The sequence below is a fragment of the Numenius arquata genome, chromosome 5, assembly GCF_964106895.1.
Source record: "Numenius arquata chromosome 5, bNumArq3.hap1.1, whole genome shotgun sequence".
NCBI classification, from domain to species: Eukaryota; Metazoa; Chordata; class Aves; order Charadriiformes; family Scolopacidae; genus Numenius; species Numenius arquata.
The window spans coordinates 56,158,449-56,174,280 of record NC_133580.1 but is presented as its reverse complement, the minus strand read 5'-3'; the positions used below and the strand labels follow the sequence as shown (position 1 = coordinate 56,174,280).

At 54.9% G+C, this 15,832-nt stretch overlaps 2 protein-coding genes across 2 annotated transcripts; both read right to left on the bottom strand.

The window, feature by feature from the left end:
* Positions 1-1,649: 1,649 nt before the first annotated feature.
* Positions 1,650-3,036, bottom strand: LOC141465043 (homeobox protein Nkx-2.6-like). The gene is made up of 2 exons (XM_074148224.1): positions 2,835-3,036; positions 1,650-2,245 (listed from the first exon to the last, which is right to left on the bottom strand). The coding sequence occupies exons 1-2, from the start codon at positions 3,034-3,036 to the stop codon at positions 1,650-1,652; spliced, it is 798 nt and encodes a 265-aa protein (XP_074004325.1).
* Positions 3,037-11,413: 8,377 nt separating this feature from the next.
* LOC141464945 (homeobox protein HMX1) lies at positions 11,414-14,176 on the bottom strand. Its single transcript, XM_074148109.1, has 2 exons — positions 13,851-14,176; positions 11,414-11,988 (listed from the first exon to the last, which is right to left on the bottom strand). The coding sequence occupies exons 1-2, from the start codon at positions 14,107-14,109 to the stop codon at positions 11,414-11,416; spliced, it is 834 nt and encodes a 277-aa protein (XP_074004210.1). The 5' UTR covers positions 14,110-14,176.
* Positions 14,177-15,832: the final 1,656 nt, after the last annotated feature.

Below are 15,832 nucleotides of genomic sequence, written 5' to 3'. Positions count from 1 at the left end.
AGGGGTCGGTCGTGTGACCCAAACGGTTAATTCGTCGCCCGCACCTTCCCGGGAGCCGCAGTTTGGGGAAACCTGGCCTGTGAAGTGCACCCGGCAGGTCCCCTTCAGCGTGTCCGCTTCATTATACTAGCCTCAAAAGCGTGGGTTTTTTGGTTTTTGTTGGGGTTTTTTTTTTCCCTCCAGAGCAAGGGCATCCTGTGAGACTCCTCTTGCTACTTGAGGCTAATTCGAGAGCGATTACAAAGAGAGAGGAGAGGTCAAACAACGCTCCCAGATGATGGCCACTGTGAGAAAACTTCACACAGCCGCTGAAGCCGCTTTCCAGAGCTCGGCTGGCGCAGGGACCGCCTTGGCACCGGCTCCCCGGCTGGGTTACACCCGCCGACAGTCCCTGCAGCAGCACTTTCCCGGCTGAGAAGTAAATCACAACAGCGGCTTTGAGCTTTTGAGCACCTCCTCCCCGGACTGGCCCACGCATCTGCACGGAAGTTCGTTGCACATCTGTATTAATTGCCCACGGAAAGACAAACGGGACAAGAGTGGGGAAGGGAAACAAAACCCGTGTTTATCGAATCGAAACACCAATCGCTTCTTTTTCCCACTGGGAAACTCGAAAAGTTGCCCGTTTTAGCACGAACGGGCGAATTTCGTAATGCCACGATTGTGTTTTTAACCTTTATTTTTAAAATAAAAGCCATCGATGCACTCTAGGAAACATCTTTCTTTTGATTCTGCCTAGTAGTAACTGTATTGAAAAGGCATGCATTTCAGCTTTCGGAAAAGGTTTATTTCCAACCTTTGAATAGAAAGCGTGTGAACTTGGAAACCAAAGGACGATAAAAGCGTTTGGAAATCTATGAAACAAACAAACAGAAAAAAACCCTACCCCACTTCTTTAGGATAGCAGATAAAATCGTCCCACAAGGTTTCTGGGGGCGGGGTTAGCACAAGAAGTATGCGAGACAGCTTGTCTTGTTCTGCAAAAAAAACATCAGACGAGCCACAGTTTGAGAACCAGTTAGCACAAAAAGTGTGAGAGAGCTTCGATATTTTTAGGGGCGGGGGGGGGGGGGGGCGAGGGGGAGGAAAGAATTCAGAGAAGCCACAGTTTAAAAACCAGATCTGAGGAAAGGTGTCTACATTTTGATAATGTCAAAGATGGGGAGAAGTTAATCTGAAGGATATTAGAGGTGAAGACTGAGAGCACATCTCGGCCTTCGTTTTAAACAAACTGTATTAAAAGTGACTCGGTTCACGGTACAACGATGGTGACGGCGCTGGGCAGACGCGGGGACACAGTCCCCGCGGGCTGAGGCAGAGCATCGGCTCCCCTGGAATACAGGCACGGGATAATTTGGGAAGGAGGGAGGCAGAACACATCCCGGTTTCTTTGGTGGCTCCGTGTTACCCCCTCCGTCCTGACCAGAGAAAAAGCGCTGCAAGAGCGAGGGCAGGCTGGCAGCGCCCTTTGAAGCTTTAACAACATGTCGGCGGACACGCGTGGGGGGGAGCCCGGGCGGCCCCTCCGTGGGCCAGGGGGCGGCTGCCGCCGTCTGTGGCGAAGGCGGACACCCCACCGACACGGCGGGGGCATAAATAACGTCAGGGCGGCCCCCGGCAAGAGGGAGGTCGGGGGCCGGGGGGAGAGGCTATACGTCCCCATCCACCAGGCTGAAGCGTTTGCCCGGCCCGGGAAGGCAGAGGTAGGGGATGGCGCTGCCCGGGTAGAGCAGGGGGAAGGGCAGCGGCAGCAAGCAGCGGCCGAGCAGGGTGCTGTCCTTGTAAAGGGCCGGGAAGGAGAGAGCCGCGGCGGTGGCGGGGGGCGGCGGCTCCCCGGGGGGCTCCGCCGGCCCCGGCCCCGGGCCCTCGGGTTCGGCCGACATCTGTCTCTTGAGCTTGTTGCGGCGGTTCTGGAACCAGATCTTCACCTGCGTCTCGGTGAGGTGCAGCGCGGCGGCCAGCCCGGCCCTCTCGGCGCTGCTCAGGTAGCGTTTCACGTCGAAGGTGGACTCCAGCTGGAAGACCTGGCTCTTGGAGAAAATGGTCCGCGTCTTCTTCCTGCCGCCCGCCGCCGGCGACCTGCTGCTCTCCCCGCCGCTGCCCCCGGCCTCCCGAGGCAGCGGCTGCCGGGGGCCGCGCAGCCCATCCGCGGACAGCGGGGAGCCCGCATCGCCGCCGCCGTCCTCGGCCTCCGGGCGGAGACCGCGGCTCGCCCCCTCCTCCCGGAGCCTGCGGGGCTCGCTGCCTGCAACGGCAAAGCACAGCATCAGCCCCCCGCCGCCGCCCGCGCCCCCGCCCCGCATGCACGCACGGCCCGGCTGAGCGCTGGGGAGAGGGGCAGAGGCCGGGGGGTGGGATAGGATGGGGAGGGGGTGCCGAGAGCTGGCCACGGTCCCCCCACACTCTCCAGAGGAGAGAAGAAGGGTGAGGAGCTTCTAGTAAGGACCTCAGGCAATCTCTGCCAGCGTATGGCAGAGTAGGCAGGGGATCCTGGACACGGGACAAGCAGCCAAGGAGGCCGGGAGGGGGGGGAGTAAAACACCCTGAAAAAAGCCCCTGGAAGCAGGTTGGTGCGTGTGCGTGTGCCGGCGGCATCTCCTCCCGCGCGTCCGCGGAGCCTCGGTTCCTCCTCCGGTTGCGTGTGTGTAAGCGTGTATATCTGCGTGAGTGTGTGCCTGCGTGTGCGCGGTGCCGGCCCGGCGGCGGCTGGGAAGGCCCGGGGCAGACCCCCGCCGTGGGCTGGGCTGCGGGCCGGGCCGGGGCCGCCGCCTGGGTGGGGGCCGGGCTGCGACCCGACGTGCGAGACAGCCTGAGGCGGGCTGCCGGCTCCGTACCCGAGTTGATGGAGCCTTTACTGGGGTCTTGCTCCGCAGGCCCCTCTTCCTCCTCCTCCTCCTCCGGCAGCGCGCAGCGGGCTCTGCCCTGCTCCCGGGCGGGGCGGCGGGGGCCCGGCTGCAGGATGCTGTCGATGCTGAAGGCCGGCGGCGCGGCCGGGGCCGGCGGTGGGGTTCGGCGGCCGCCCCCGACCTGCACCATGGCCCCCCGAGCCGAGCCGAGCCCAGGCGTGCTCCTCCGTGCCGCAGGACTGGCTGCGGCGGGAGGGCGGCAGCGGCAGCCGGGGCGGAGGGAAGGATGGGTCGCGGGGGAGGGAGGAGGGGTCGGGGCGGCGGAGGGAGGGGATGGAGCTAGAGGGAGCCAAAGGACTGAGGACGGGGGGAGCGGTGCAGCGGAGGCAGAGAGGGAGGCGAGGCGGCGGGGAAGAGAGGGAGAGAAGGAGGAAAAGGAGCAGGAGCCTTAGGGAAGCGGGGAGGAAGGGATGGGGGCGCACGCCGAGGTGCCCCTTTCCTCGCAGCCGGTGAGGTGTCCTGGGCAGCCGGGGCAGGGCAGGCTGCCCTCCTGCCCAGGCCCTTTACTGCTAGGGGGAGAGTCAGAGCCAGGCCGAAAAAAGCCCACAGGAAAGGCAAAGAGGAGATGGGATGGCAGGAGGGAGATCTCTGGAATGAAGGAGAAGGATGGAAGGAGAGGATTGGAAATGAGAGCACGGGAATGGGGCGGAGTGCGACAAAGAAAGGCGGTGATGGCAGTGGGAGAGGGCAGGAGGGAAAGGGGAAGCTGGGAGCCGGCAAAACCCCTCCGTGTGTATGTACAGCACCTGGCACGACCCCAGACAGTCTGCTGAGGCCATTTGCTGCAGATTATCCATGCCGTTGTGAGGGGAGGGGGGCCCTGGGGAAGAGTAATTCATGAGTCCCTTCTCTGTAGTCCTTCCACCTCCAAACCCTCAGGCCGAGTATGCAGAGTTCCCCTGGGGAGAAAGGGAGCCTCTTTCCTCCCAAGGAGACCCGTGGTGTCAGGCCACCCCAAAATCCGCCCCGCTCTTCTTCCGCGGTTCTGCAAAGTTCTTCTGTGGTTTTCAAGAGCTAAAAGTTGTAAGAGATCCTGCACTTGGTGCGGGAATGGTGAGAAAGTGCTGGCCGGTGTGAGCGTGTGTGTGAGTATATCCAAGGTGTGCCTTTTGGAGGATGGAGAAGCCCTCGGCTGTGCTGTGGGAGATGTTATGGGACTTGGGGAAGGATCGGTGTGTTTCTGTATTATCTGGAGAACTTCTGATCCCCACCACCTACCAGCACTGCAACGTTTTAAAAACAGTTCGTGTTACTCAAGGCAGGGCGTCCAACTACGTTAGAGTCGCCAGCAGGTGTGGGTCGCCGGGAACTCTTTCCTTCCCTGCGCCTCTGTGTAAAGCCTGGGAAATAGTCCCAACCGGCTTTTAAGAGGCCTTTTAATCCGAATGTCGAGGTTTCTACCACGAAAACTGCTCAGGGCACGCGAGAAGCCCTTGAAAAAAGAGTTGACAATAGAAGCGCTGACAGGCTCTTAAATATCGTGATGCCAGAGATTCCGTGAGCTAAAATCAGGGCATCTTAAGGCTTTGGATTGCATTAATTTTAACGTACTGGTACTTGAGAGAGCGAGTTTCAGCTCTTTTTCATGAAAATTTGTTTCCCTTTATAAATGCACTCAGATTTTAACGCAGCCGTCTACTGGAGAGCTGTGCATTTTCCGCTAGGCGAAAAAAAAAAAATATATATCCGTCTTCCGTCAACACGATTATTGGCCAGATGCCTAAACTTGTTGCATTTGTCTTGAAATCTCCTGTACAAACTAGTGGTTCTGGTGGAGCGAAATGTCCCTTTAAAAGAGAGAGGGAGAAAGGCCGAGGGAAGGGACAGGGAATAGTGGTATAAATTGAGAAGAAGCAGCTGAAAAGATAAATTAAGAAATTCCGTGTGAGCTGGTAAAACTTGGAGCACGGGGACTTTGATACGAGGTCAAGTCTGTCTTTTCCCCTGCGCTCCTGTCCCGGCCTCCCTTCTGTGAGTGAGGCACGTCCCAGGTGCTCACATCTGTTCTTGCTGCAAACCATACCCCTTTTAGTCCCTGCAAATATCCATCTTAAAAAGCAAATGCATTGACCCTGTGTGTTTTCCTAAAAGACATTTTCTTAGAAGAAAAAGGAAAACTTGAAGAAGGCAGAAAATAAGAAGGAAACTGAAGAAGGAGACACATCCTATTTTTATTCACCGCGGCCCCTTCCACCCCCCGAGCAGTCCAAGCCCAGCCTTGGGAGACCCGGCCCGGCAACTCCCACCCGGGAAATGTCTGTCCTCCTTTCCCAGCCCCATTTGGCCGCTTTACAAAACCGATTTTTTTCCCCTGACAAACTCTGTGCAGTGAGGGAGCACGCTACAGTGCCAGATCTCCCCAGCCGCTGGGGCAGGTCGCAATCAATTCACTGGCAACAAGAGGATGGGGGGCCTCCGGGGCCCCCCGTGCAGCGAATCCTACAAGCCAGATGCGTACCGAGCTCCTCATGCCCTCTGCTAGGGTCCTCCTTATCTTCAGGTGGGGAGAGTAAAGACTTGGCTCCGGATGCCAACAGGTAGAGACGTATCCCGCAAAACCACCTGCAAAGTGCACCCCCTCCCCGGAGGGAGGGCTCTGCAACGGGGCTGCCGCGGGGGAGGGCGGCGGAGCCCCCCTGGAGCGGCTCCGGGACCCTATCGAATCCCTCCGAGCCCCGGCCGGCCTGCATTTGGCCCCAAGCTGCTGGGGGTGGGAGGCGGGAAGAGCGGTGTCCGACGGGGCTTCGGGGCGAGAGATCTTGCCAGAAGTCAGAGGCTTTTCCGAGTGAGTGGTTCCCGGGGCGTGGGGAGCGCAGCCCCGGGCAGCGGCTGGGCTGAGAGCGGCCGCGGGGAGGGGGCGGCTTTGACCGGAGTCTTCGCTTTCTCCCGGGATCAGCTGCCCGGTCCTGAGCCAGCGACAGGGGGTCTCGCTACCGAAGTGGGGGTCCAGCGCGGCCCGTCCCCCGCAGCACTGCTCCGCACCATCGCGATTCGCTCCCCAGACTCCGAAAGGCTGTCGGACAAGGTGCCTAATCCCTCCGTTTAAAAGCAACAATTTTCCTTACAATAGGTAGAGATTTTCCGACACCGGTACTTCTCAATCCCGCGCTTCATTTGTATTTTATCTGGGAGGAATCTTGTCGTCTGGGACGTGTCGTGACACGGAGGCCGGTACCGCGCAGCGCAGAGGGAGAGAACCTTTTCCTTTGAATAATATATTCCTGTATTAAAAGCTAACATTATGCTGAATGGAAACGTTTTACCTGGGAAAGCTTTTTACCAGAAATCACCCGGCACATATATCATTATTTCCCTCTAAGCTCAGAGCACAAAAAGTCTCCTACTTGAAATCCAAATATGATGGAAATTAAATCTGATTAGATTGTAGAGAAACGCCAGGGAGTCCGGTTTTGCCTGGCTTACGGAATCGGACTTGTTTTATCCCCCGATGTTCTCGAGGGTAAATAGGCCCTTTCTGGATTTCACGTTCCCTTGCAAATACGACCCTGGTAACTGCGGTCACACCGGTACCTTGCAGCGGTTTTCGAGCCGTCCCGCTGCTCCCCTGGGACTCAGCCCGGGACAGCGGCTCCAAGAGCTGCCTGAAATGTTCATCAAAACAACCAGGCGGCTTTGGCTATCTTAGCGCTGCAGGTCCCTAAAATAAACTCGATTTTGCGGTTCAGCAGTAGCTGGGTGTAAATTGCCGGTGATCGTTGTGGTCCTTCCCTGGCGCCCCCGTCCCGCCGCCCCCCCGGCCGCAGGCAGCGGTTCGGGCAGCGGGGACATCCCTCGCCTGCGCCGGGCATCTCCGGCAGGGAGGGAGGGGAGAGAAAACTGTTTTCACTAGCTGGAAAGCGGCTTTCCCCGGAGTCCCACAGGAAGGCAGCTACAAGCGTCACACAGGTAAAAACCTGTAAACAGGTTTGGGGGGGGAGTTGGGCGCGCTAAACCCACTCCTTGATCCCAGAGGTGCGGGGCACAGGCGGATCTGGCTGCGCTGTGACCCCGAGAACATCCCTTTTCCGAAACCTTTTGTTTCCCTCTGAGGTCAGTTCAAAGTCCTCAGCTAAATCGCCTTCCTGCAACCCCTGCACTTGATACGAGAGGCGTGCGGGAAAATCCTAGAAGGGATTTCTGAATTAAAGCGAATAATTCTCGGCTGTTCAGTAGACTAGTATTGCTAAGAGAGGAGAGGAGAGGAGAGGAGAGGAGAGGAGAGGAGAGGAGAGGAGAGGAGAGGAGAGGAGAGGAGAGGAGAGGAGAGGAGAGGAGAGAGAGAAGAGAAGAGAAGAGAAGAGAAGAGAAGAGAAGAGAAGAGAAGAGAAGAGAAGAGAAGAGAAGAGAAGAGAAGAGAAGAGAAGAGAAGAGAAGAGAAGAGAAGAGAAGAGAAGAGAAGAGAAGAGAAGAGAAGAGAAGAGAAGAGAAGAGAAGAGAAGAAGAGAGAAAGAAAAGAAAAGAAAAAGAAAAGAAAAGAAAAGAAAAGAAAAGAAAAGAAAAGAAAAGAAAAGAAAAGAAAAGAAAAGAAAAGAAAAGAAAAGAAAAGAAAAGAAAAGAAAAGAAAAGAAAAGAAAAGAAAAGAAAAGAAAAGAAAAGAAAAAGAAAAAGAAAAGGGACATTCATGTACCTTACTACATAGAAATTAAAACGTAGAATCTGTAAGAAGAGTTGAGAAACTCAGGATGGTGAAATGAAGCATTAAGAAATCCGCCATGAAGCTACATTCATCGGGAATGGGACGGGAAATGTAAGAAAATTGGCTGGATCTAATTTGAAGCTGAGAGCACTAAATACTGCGTGTCCGCTGAAGTCTGGAGCGAGTCTCCCTCCGATCGATGGTGAGAGAGGGGCGCGCACCCCGCCCGGCTGAGATGTTCACAAGGGGCAGAGACAGACTATTCCAACATAATGCAATATAAAAGAAAAAAAAAATAAAAATCGATCGATCCAAATATATTGTTCAACAGTGGAGCCAGCGCGCACCTATGAGATTTATCAAGTATTGATTTGCATGAATATTTTAGACCCATGCCTACAAGAAAAGTTATAGGCCATGGCGAGCAATGTACCATTTGCAAAGTAGCCATTTAACAAGGTGCTTTTCAGCATATCGATCATTTTCATTTAAAGTGTAATTAATAATAACATCTTACGGCAGCTACATCAGGAATTTACTTCAGAAGGTCAGTTCAGACAGTATTTTGATTTTCCTTTGATTTGCTTAAAAAAATAAAAATCTTTTCGCTATTTTTTTTTATTAAGATCTAATAAACACAAGTTATCTTTGTGAGTAGTCTGGCAAGTTTTTCCCTTTGCCTCGCCTCTGGAGTGCCATCTAGCTAAGCTGTTGTAGCAACATTCATTAAATAAATGTCAACAGACAAGGATTTATGCTGCATAATAATATTACAGCTGTAGTATAACTGGATTTATTTTAAAGCTATTCTGAGGTTGCTTTGATCTATAAAGCAGCAACGTATGTCTCTATATGTCGCAAACAGCCTTTGCGAAACTACTTCGAGCTTTACAGTCTGCCAACATTTTTCTTATAGCGTTCTGTTTGCAGAAGAAGCACAAAGCGTGACTCTTACCTCTTTGATTTGTTTAATAAAAATATACACAGGGAAGAAAACTGCGAGGAATATGCTGTCTTGATTCGGGGGGTGGGCTTGGGTTTGGGTGGGGTTTTTTTGCCTGCCTTGAAATCGTCAATGCGCATTCATCAGCGCCTACGTCTTCTGCGAGCTGTTTCTCTGCATCCTGCAGAAATTTCTTGCCATCAGTTACAATGAAAAGCGGCATTAAAAAAGCTACGAGGTAAAGAAACCTGAGGTGTATGTGTTCCTACTTTCAGCACATACTTTTAATAAGCCACTATAAAGCAGTTCCTGCATCTACAGAATAAGGCATAAGTAAGCACTTTTTCTTAGATTAATTCACGTCTTGCACCTTTTAATATTTTACTATGATCATAAGTTACAAATACAGTGTATGAAAAAAAAATCTGTTTATTGATATAATCAGCACGTCTTTAAAAAACAAACAAACTAATGTCAAAACACGTTTTAAAAATCCGATTGATCATTTAACCCTGCCAGTTCCTTAACTTCAAGAAAAGAATATTTAGTAGAATCAGAAGTATAATAATCTCATATGTTACTCCAAAGAAAAGGCATGTGGAGAGTGGCAGGCGTGTTAAGTTTCGCGTTGGATTACAATCTACTCTGATATGACTGTAGTGAGTCAGGATTTTATTCCAGTAAGTAACACTGGGAGATCTGGGGAGCTGGATATGGCTGGGGAAACGGTCTGGCCGCTTTCTTCCAGGGATAGCCAGGCTCTGAACGGTATCAAATCAAGTGTTTGCTCCCCGAGGAAGAAACATTGCCCCAAGTCACCTCCTTTGCGCGTGAAAAGGCTGAAATCCACCCCAGCCGCTCCCCCCGCGGCCGGCGGGTCCCGTCCGGGCACCGGCACCCCAACCCCGACGCTTCCCAGTCCTTCTTACACTGCTCAGGGACCAGGCTTTAGAGTTTTCGCCCCAAATTGGGGTGTTTGACGGATATGCAAAGAAAACAGCTGGCGAAGATCTCTCCGAGTGAGACGAGGGATTTCAGAGTAGTTTGGAAAAAAAAAACAACCAACCAAAACACGAAAAAACCAGCTTGCAGAAAAGGGGTTCAAGTCGAACCGAGCACCCCTGCAAGTGAGCACTTTTTTCAGGAACCCGGAATATATATATATGTATATATTTCATTCTCGAGTGATTTTGAGGCTTTCTGCGTCCTGATTTCAACTGTGCAGGCTGATGCCCAGAGCCATGCTTCAGGCCAAAGCAGGAAAAAAAAAAAAAAAAAAAAAAAAGGCAAACAAAAAAAAGCGTTGGAGAGGTTATAATCCGCCCCTGACCCTTCTTCTCAGGTTTCATATCAAAGCTGAAGCTCCGCCGCATCGCGGCGATCGATTTCATAACAAGAAACCGTGTGATTGCTCCAAATATAATGCAAAGCGTAGGAAATAGTAAAAATTAGATCGCTCTTCCTTCTCTGGGAACTGGTCGGCAGGCACGTACCCCAACAGATCCAGGACCTGGCTTTCCCTGCGGGGACACCGCGTGCTCCGAGCTGGTCGGTTCAGTTACGTCTGATTGAGCCCTAAAACGTACGATTAAAGCTTGACCTTCCATCAAGGGTGAGTTTTATAAGGTCCTTCCCCCCTTAATATTCGGAAAAAGAAATTAAAACCTTTTGAAACAATGATGGACCCGATATTCATTTTAGCAGTGGGTAGAGAGGAGGAAACAAATTAGTTATTAAAGGAAAAATAGTTTGGCATGCATAATATTTCATATAGTACCACATTGCAGGTTGGCTTGCATAACTAGCCATACAACTCCCCAGTCTGTCACCATCTGACTATTTTTCTTTTCTTCCTTTTTAATTGCCAGTGCGAACTATTAATCGATTACACAAACCGATCCCCTAAGAGATGGATAAGCCGAGGTGCGTTTTCCTCAGCCTCCTCAGGAGACAGAAATAAGTGGCAAACCCACTGGTAAAACACAGAATGTTGAATTATATATATATATATATTAAAAAAAAAATCTAACCGTATATTTTAGCAGATAGTTTGTCAGGGAAATAAAACGAAAACAAAGAAACCAAATCCTCTCAGCTCGGACTTCAGTGGGGCGAATTCATTCCAACAATTTGCCTTCAAGTTGTTTCAAATCAAAAAGCCAGCATGGAGAAGGACCAGGGGGCATCAGCACATGCTTGGGTATCGATCGTATGAAAATGAGAGTAACAATGGGGGAGGAGGGGGGGGGGAATCTGTACGAATTAAGTGGCTAAAACAAAGAGCCCTGGAGAAGCTGCTGGAGGCGGGGATCCGCAGGGCCCCCCGCTCTGCACGGAAAGCAGCGGGGAAAATGAAAGATTTCCCCGGCAGGAGCTCTGGGGCAGCGGAGGACCCGGGGAAGGTTCCTCCACCGCGGCGGGGACCCCGAGGCTTCGCCGTCCGTGGGGCGGGGGCAGCGGGGCCGGGAAGCAAAGCACCCCCGGCTCCGGCCCCTCCGTACATTCGTCTCACTCTCGGCAGCTCTGCGGGGGGAAGGGAGGGGGAAGGGTCTGGGGGGCTGTTGTCCCCCGGAAAACGCCGGTCTGTGTCACCCCGGGGCCGAGGCGGCGGTGGGGGGGCTTGGCCGCTGCCATAGGGCTGCATTTTCTTTGGATGCGCGGCGGGGGGAGCCCCGCCGACCCGCTCCCGGCTCATGGCTGGAGTCCTGGTAGTCCTTTCGGTTCCCTCCGGCTGCTGAGCGTCGCTCCGAGTTAACCCCAAAAGAAAGTTTATTGCACGTTTAAAAAAAAAAATAAAAAAAAAAATTTAAAAAGCAGAAAATCGAGAAACGTGTAAGTTGGAAATAAAAAGTCCGGGGAGGAAGGGGGGTGGAGCTGGAAGCCGGGGGAGGGGGGCGAGGGTGCCGCGATCCCGGCACAGGTGAGCGCTCAGACGAGTCCTGTCATCTGCGACCGGAGGAAGGGAAGGGAGGCGGCGGGGAAGGTGCCCAACGGGTAGCTGACGCCGCTGGAGAAGCCCACCAAGGGGGGCGACATGTGGGGCAAGGTGAAGCCCAAGGCGCTCGCCGGCGAGTTCTCGTGGTACAAAATGGGGACCCGCACTATCCTTTGGGCGGCGTGGGAGAGGTTGGCCGCCTCCAGGTCGGCGGCCAGCTGCCGCTTCCACTTGTTGCGGCGGTTCTGGAACCAGATCTTCACCTGGGTCTCGGTGAGGTGCAGCGAGGCGGCCAGGCCGGCCCGCTCCGAGCTGCTCAGGTAGCGCTTCACGTCGAAGGTGGACTCCAGCTGGAAGACCTGGCTGCGGCTGAACACCGTGCGCGTCTTCTTCTTGCGGCCGGCGGCGCGTTGCTCCGGCTCTCCCGGCTCCTCGCCGCGCTCCTCCTCCTCCTCCCGGCCGCCCGGCCCCGGCCGGCCGCCCGCCGGGCCCCGCGTCGCCGCCCGCCCGCCGCCGCCCGCCCGCTCCGCCGGCTCCTCGGGCAGCTCGGGCGAGTCCCGGTCGCTGGCTGCGGAGAGAGGCAGAGGGCTGGGAGATGGGGCAGCCGCTCCGGGGAGCGGGGGGGACCCGAGGGTCATCGCCCAGCCGCCCGCGGACCCGAAGGGAGCGCCTGCCCCTCGCCCCGCTCACCGGGAGGGGAATGAGGGTGGCTGCACGGGCAGGGCGCCGGGTGGCCCGACGGGCGAGGAGCCCGGGCAAAGAGCCCTATGGCTGCTCTGTCTCTTGTGATAAACTCCTACACGTCTGTGAGTATATACGCACACGCATATTTATACAGCAGTGCATGAATTATACTTCATGCATATATACATATACTCATGTATGTGCCTGTGTGTACACGCATCTAAGCACATACACGTAACCGAACGCACACACACACATATTTATAAAACATACGTATACTTTTAGATATATGTTTAGTACACATACCAATGTCCATGTATATGTATATACATAGGGATATACACATAGAAATGTATATACTTTTCCATATATGGATGTACACATATGAATACACGTGTACTCTAATTTATACACACACGTACACATTTACACACGTATGTATACACAAAAATATTTACACACGTATGTACACATATATACTTAAAAGTACATATGTAAGTATATCGGTGCGTGTAAGGGGGGTAAGTATACTAGTGCGTGTGTGTATATAAAGGGAGGTATGAAAGAACAATTTTCTCTTCACATTATCCTGAACTTAATAAACCAAATGGACCGGGTCAGCTAGTCTAATACCGGGACATCGCCTCCCAGCGTGTCTCGGTGAAGTTTCCAACATTGTGCCTTCTATTTGCAGTTTTAAAGGGGGAAAAATATTTCCTACTCCTTATAGACCAGAGGAAAAAAAAATAAAAGCCCCCCAAAATTGGGAGAAAAACAAGACAGTTTTTTCGTGAGTCTTTTTCTGGGTTTAGACGTACTTTCGAAAGAAATTAAAAATAACAATGAACCCATCACTGTAAAGAAAAACTCTTTGGATTACAAATCACGCCTCTTTTCCTTACTGAGCAATCGTGCGAACTCTACAGGCTAGTATAGAATCAAAGAGATGCGCCGAGGGACAATATTTTTTCTATCAGGATAAAAATAACCACTGATCACAGCCCATAAACTTTTTCAGATGTTAATTTCTGCCCCTGAACCCAGGCTTTTCCTCCAGCGTCCTTTCCAGCGGGGTTCCCGCCGTGCCAGGCCGCTGCCTGCCCCCGCCGGGCTGCGGGAGAAGGAAGCGAGCAGCGGGCTCGGCTCTGCGGGAAGGGGCGGCCGGGGCGCAGGGGACGGACCCCCGCTGCACCCTGGCTTGCCAAACTATCCTCTACGCTGCTAGGGTCGGTGCTCCCAGCTTCCCGGCTTGCTGGGGCGTCAAAAAAAACCCAACAAAACCAAACCCAAAAAACAAAAAGCAAAAAAACCAAAAACTCAAACAAAAAAAAAAGCCCCCAAAAATCCACAAAACCCCAAACCAACAAAAACCAATCAAACCCCAGACATGCCTCTTCAAACAAGAGAAGAAAGAAAAAGGGATGGGGAAAATTAAAAAAAGAAAAAAAAAAAAAAAGAAAAAGAAAATAATCCCCGAGCGAGCCAACAACCCCAACTGTTTACGTTTTGGGCGGCGGGGCGGAGGCTCCAGGTGCCTGACACACCGCCAGCATTTCCGGAGATTTGCCCTGGGAGGCTGAAAACGGGGAGGCAGGGCGAGGGCTTGCGGGGGGCACTCCGCGCATCCCCCTCCGCGCCTGCCCCCTGGGGCCTCGGCGGGACCGAACCCCCCCTCCCCCCCGAAGCGGGAGCAGAGACTCTCCCCCGTCCGGGCCCGGCGATTAGGGATAGGGAAAGGCGACTTACTGTCGGGGCTAGCGCAGCCCAGGAAAGCGGCGTGGGCTCGGCGGTACCAGCCGACAGCGGCGTCGCGGAGAGGGCAGCCTGGGGCGCCGAGGCGCAGCGGGGAGCGCGGCCCGCAGCGCGGAGCCCCGCGGCCGCTGCCGCCCGCTGCCCGCCGCGCCCCGCCGCCCGCCGTGCCCTCGGTGCCCAGCAGGTCCTCGATGAAGAAGGACGAGACGCGGGCGGAGGTGGAGCCGGCGTTTTCCGTGGCTTCGTCCGGCATCCTCGGAGAGAGCTGCCGGGAGGGGGGTCCCGGCTCCGCCGGCGGCTGGCTCCTCGGCTCCCCGCTGCCCCGCGGCCGCCGCCTGCCTCTGCCTAGCCCTGTGGATGCTCTCCTGGTATAAAAGGGTTTTTTTCCGGAGTAATCATTTCAGATCGCGGTTTGCCATCATTTCCTGCAAGCTAGGAGGGGAGGGGGGAGGGGGAGGAGGGGAAGGGAACGGGGAAGGAAAGAAAAAAAAAAAAAGCAAGCCGACAACCCATCGGAGGCGCCAGATTCTGCGCGAAAACGATAATAACGAAATAAAAATGTCATGCGAGTTAAACGCTGGACACGAGAGGGGGAATCCTGGGATTGGAGGAGCGCGGCGGCAAATGGGATTTCCGCAGGGGAAGCGCAGGGCGCGGAGCGCGGCGGGGCCGGGCGCTGCCGGGGACTGGGCGTGCGTGTGCGTGTGTGTGTGTGCGTGTGTGTGTGCAGTGCGGGATGTGCGTGTGCGTGCACCGCCCCGGGGCTGCCACTCACGAGCTCCTTATTTAGGTCAATTAGGGAGCAAATCCCGGCGCGGGGGGAGCGGCAGCGCCGGCCCCGCCACACGGGCCGCAGCCGGGGGGGGGGCTTGGCCGCCTCACGTCCCGGCCCTCCCATTGGCTGCAGCGGGCTCAGCGGGCAGCCCAGCCAGCCAATCCCCGCCGCGGACATCGCAGTGATATTAATATCATTAATAATAATCAACCCCCCTCCCACCCCCCATCGAGCGCTTTCATGTCGGCGGCGGCGGCGATGGACGGAGGAGATGCGCCCTCCGCCGCCCGGAGAGCCTGCTCCGGTCCCGCGGGCCCGGCAGCCACCGCCGCCGGCGGAGCGGTGAGGCTGCCCCCGCCCGCAGCCCCCGGGTTGGGGCACTTGAACCGGGGGATAGGGAGGGCGAGGAGGGACACATGCCCCCGCGAGCAGTCAGTGTCCGCGGCCGCGGACTGTCCCGCCGGTGGAGAGGAGGGTGTCCGGCACAGGGTGGACCATTGTCTACAGGGTCTCCCGAGGCCGAGGTGGTGACATTTAACCTTTTCCTATGTATATATGCATATACATATGTAGGCATATTTATTTACATATGCATTATTACGTCTACCTAGTTCGCTTAGAGAGAAGGTCAGTCCCCGCGCACCGGAGCCGGAGCCGTCCGGGGCGCCCCGTCTCCCCCCGCCGCGGGCGGGGCGGCAGCGGCGATGCGCTGCCCGCTCCAGCACCCAGCCCGTGGCTCCTGGCGTTGCCTCTCCGCAGCTCGGCTTTTTTTTTTTTTTTTTGTTATTATTCCTGCTGTAAAGCCACTTCATGGAAAGTTGTAAAGCCACCCTCCGCCTTCCCCTTTTTCCTGAGCCTTCTGGATCCGCCCGCCTGGGGACAAGGTTCCCCAGCAACACTCCCAAAACTCCCCCTCGCTGCAGGGCGCCGGGGCAGGGGAGTTATCTGTCCTCCGCCTTCTTCCCTGGGACCAGGCGGGCCAGGGTCGGAGAGGGACGAGTCGATGCAGAGTGGGCGTCGGAGACCCGCGGGAGTTTGGGTGAGTACATGGATGCCCTTGCGATGTTCACCTGCGGGTCAGCTCTCTCCTCCTGCTCTCCTCTGCCGGTATATCCCTACTTGTCTGTCCCCCTTTAGGGTACTTCTGGACAAGCATCCCATTCCCAAGCCCCGCCTCCCCCTCCTGCTTTTGAGCTGGGGG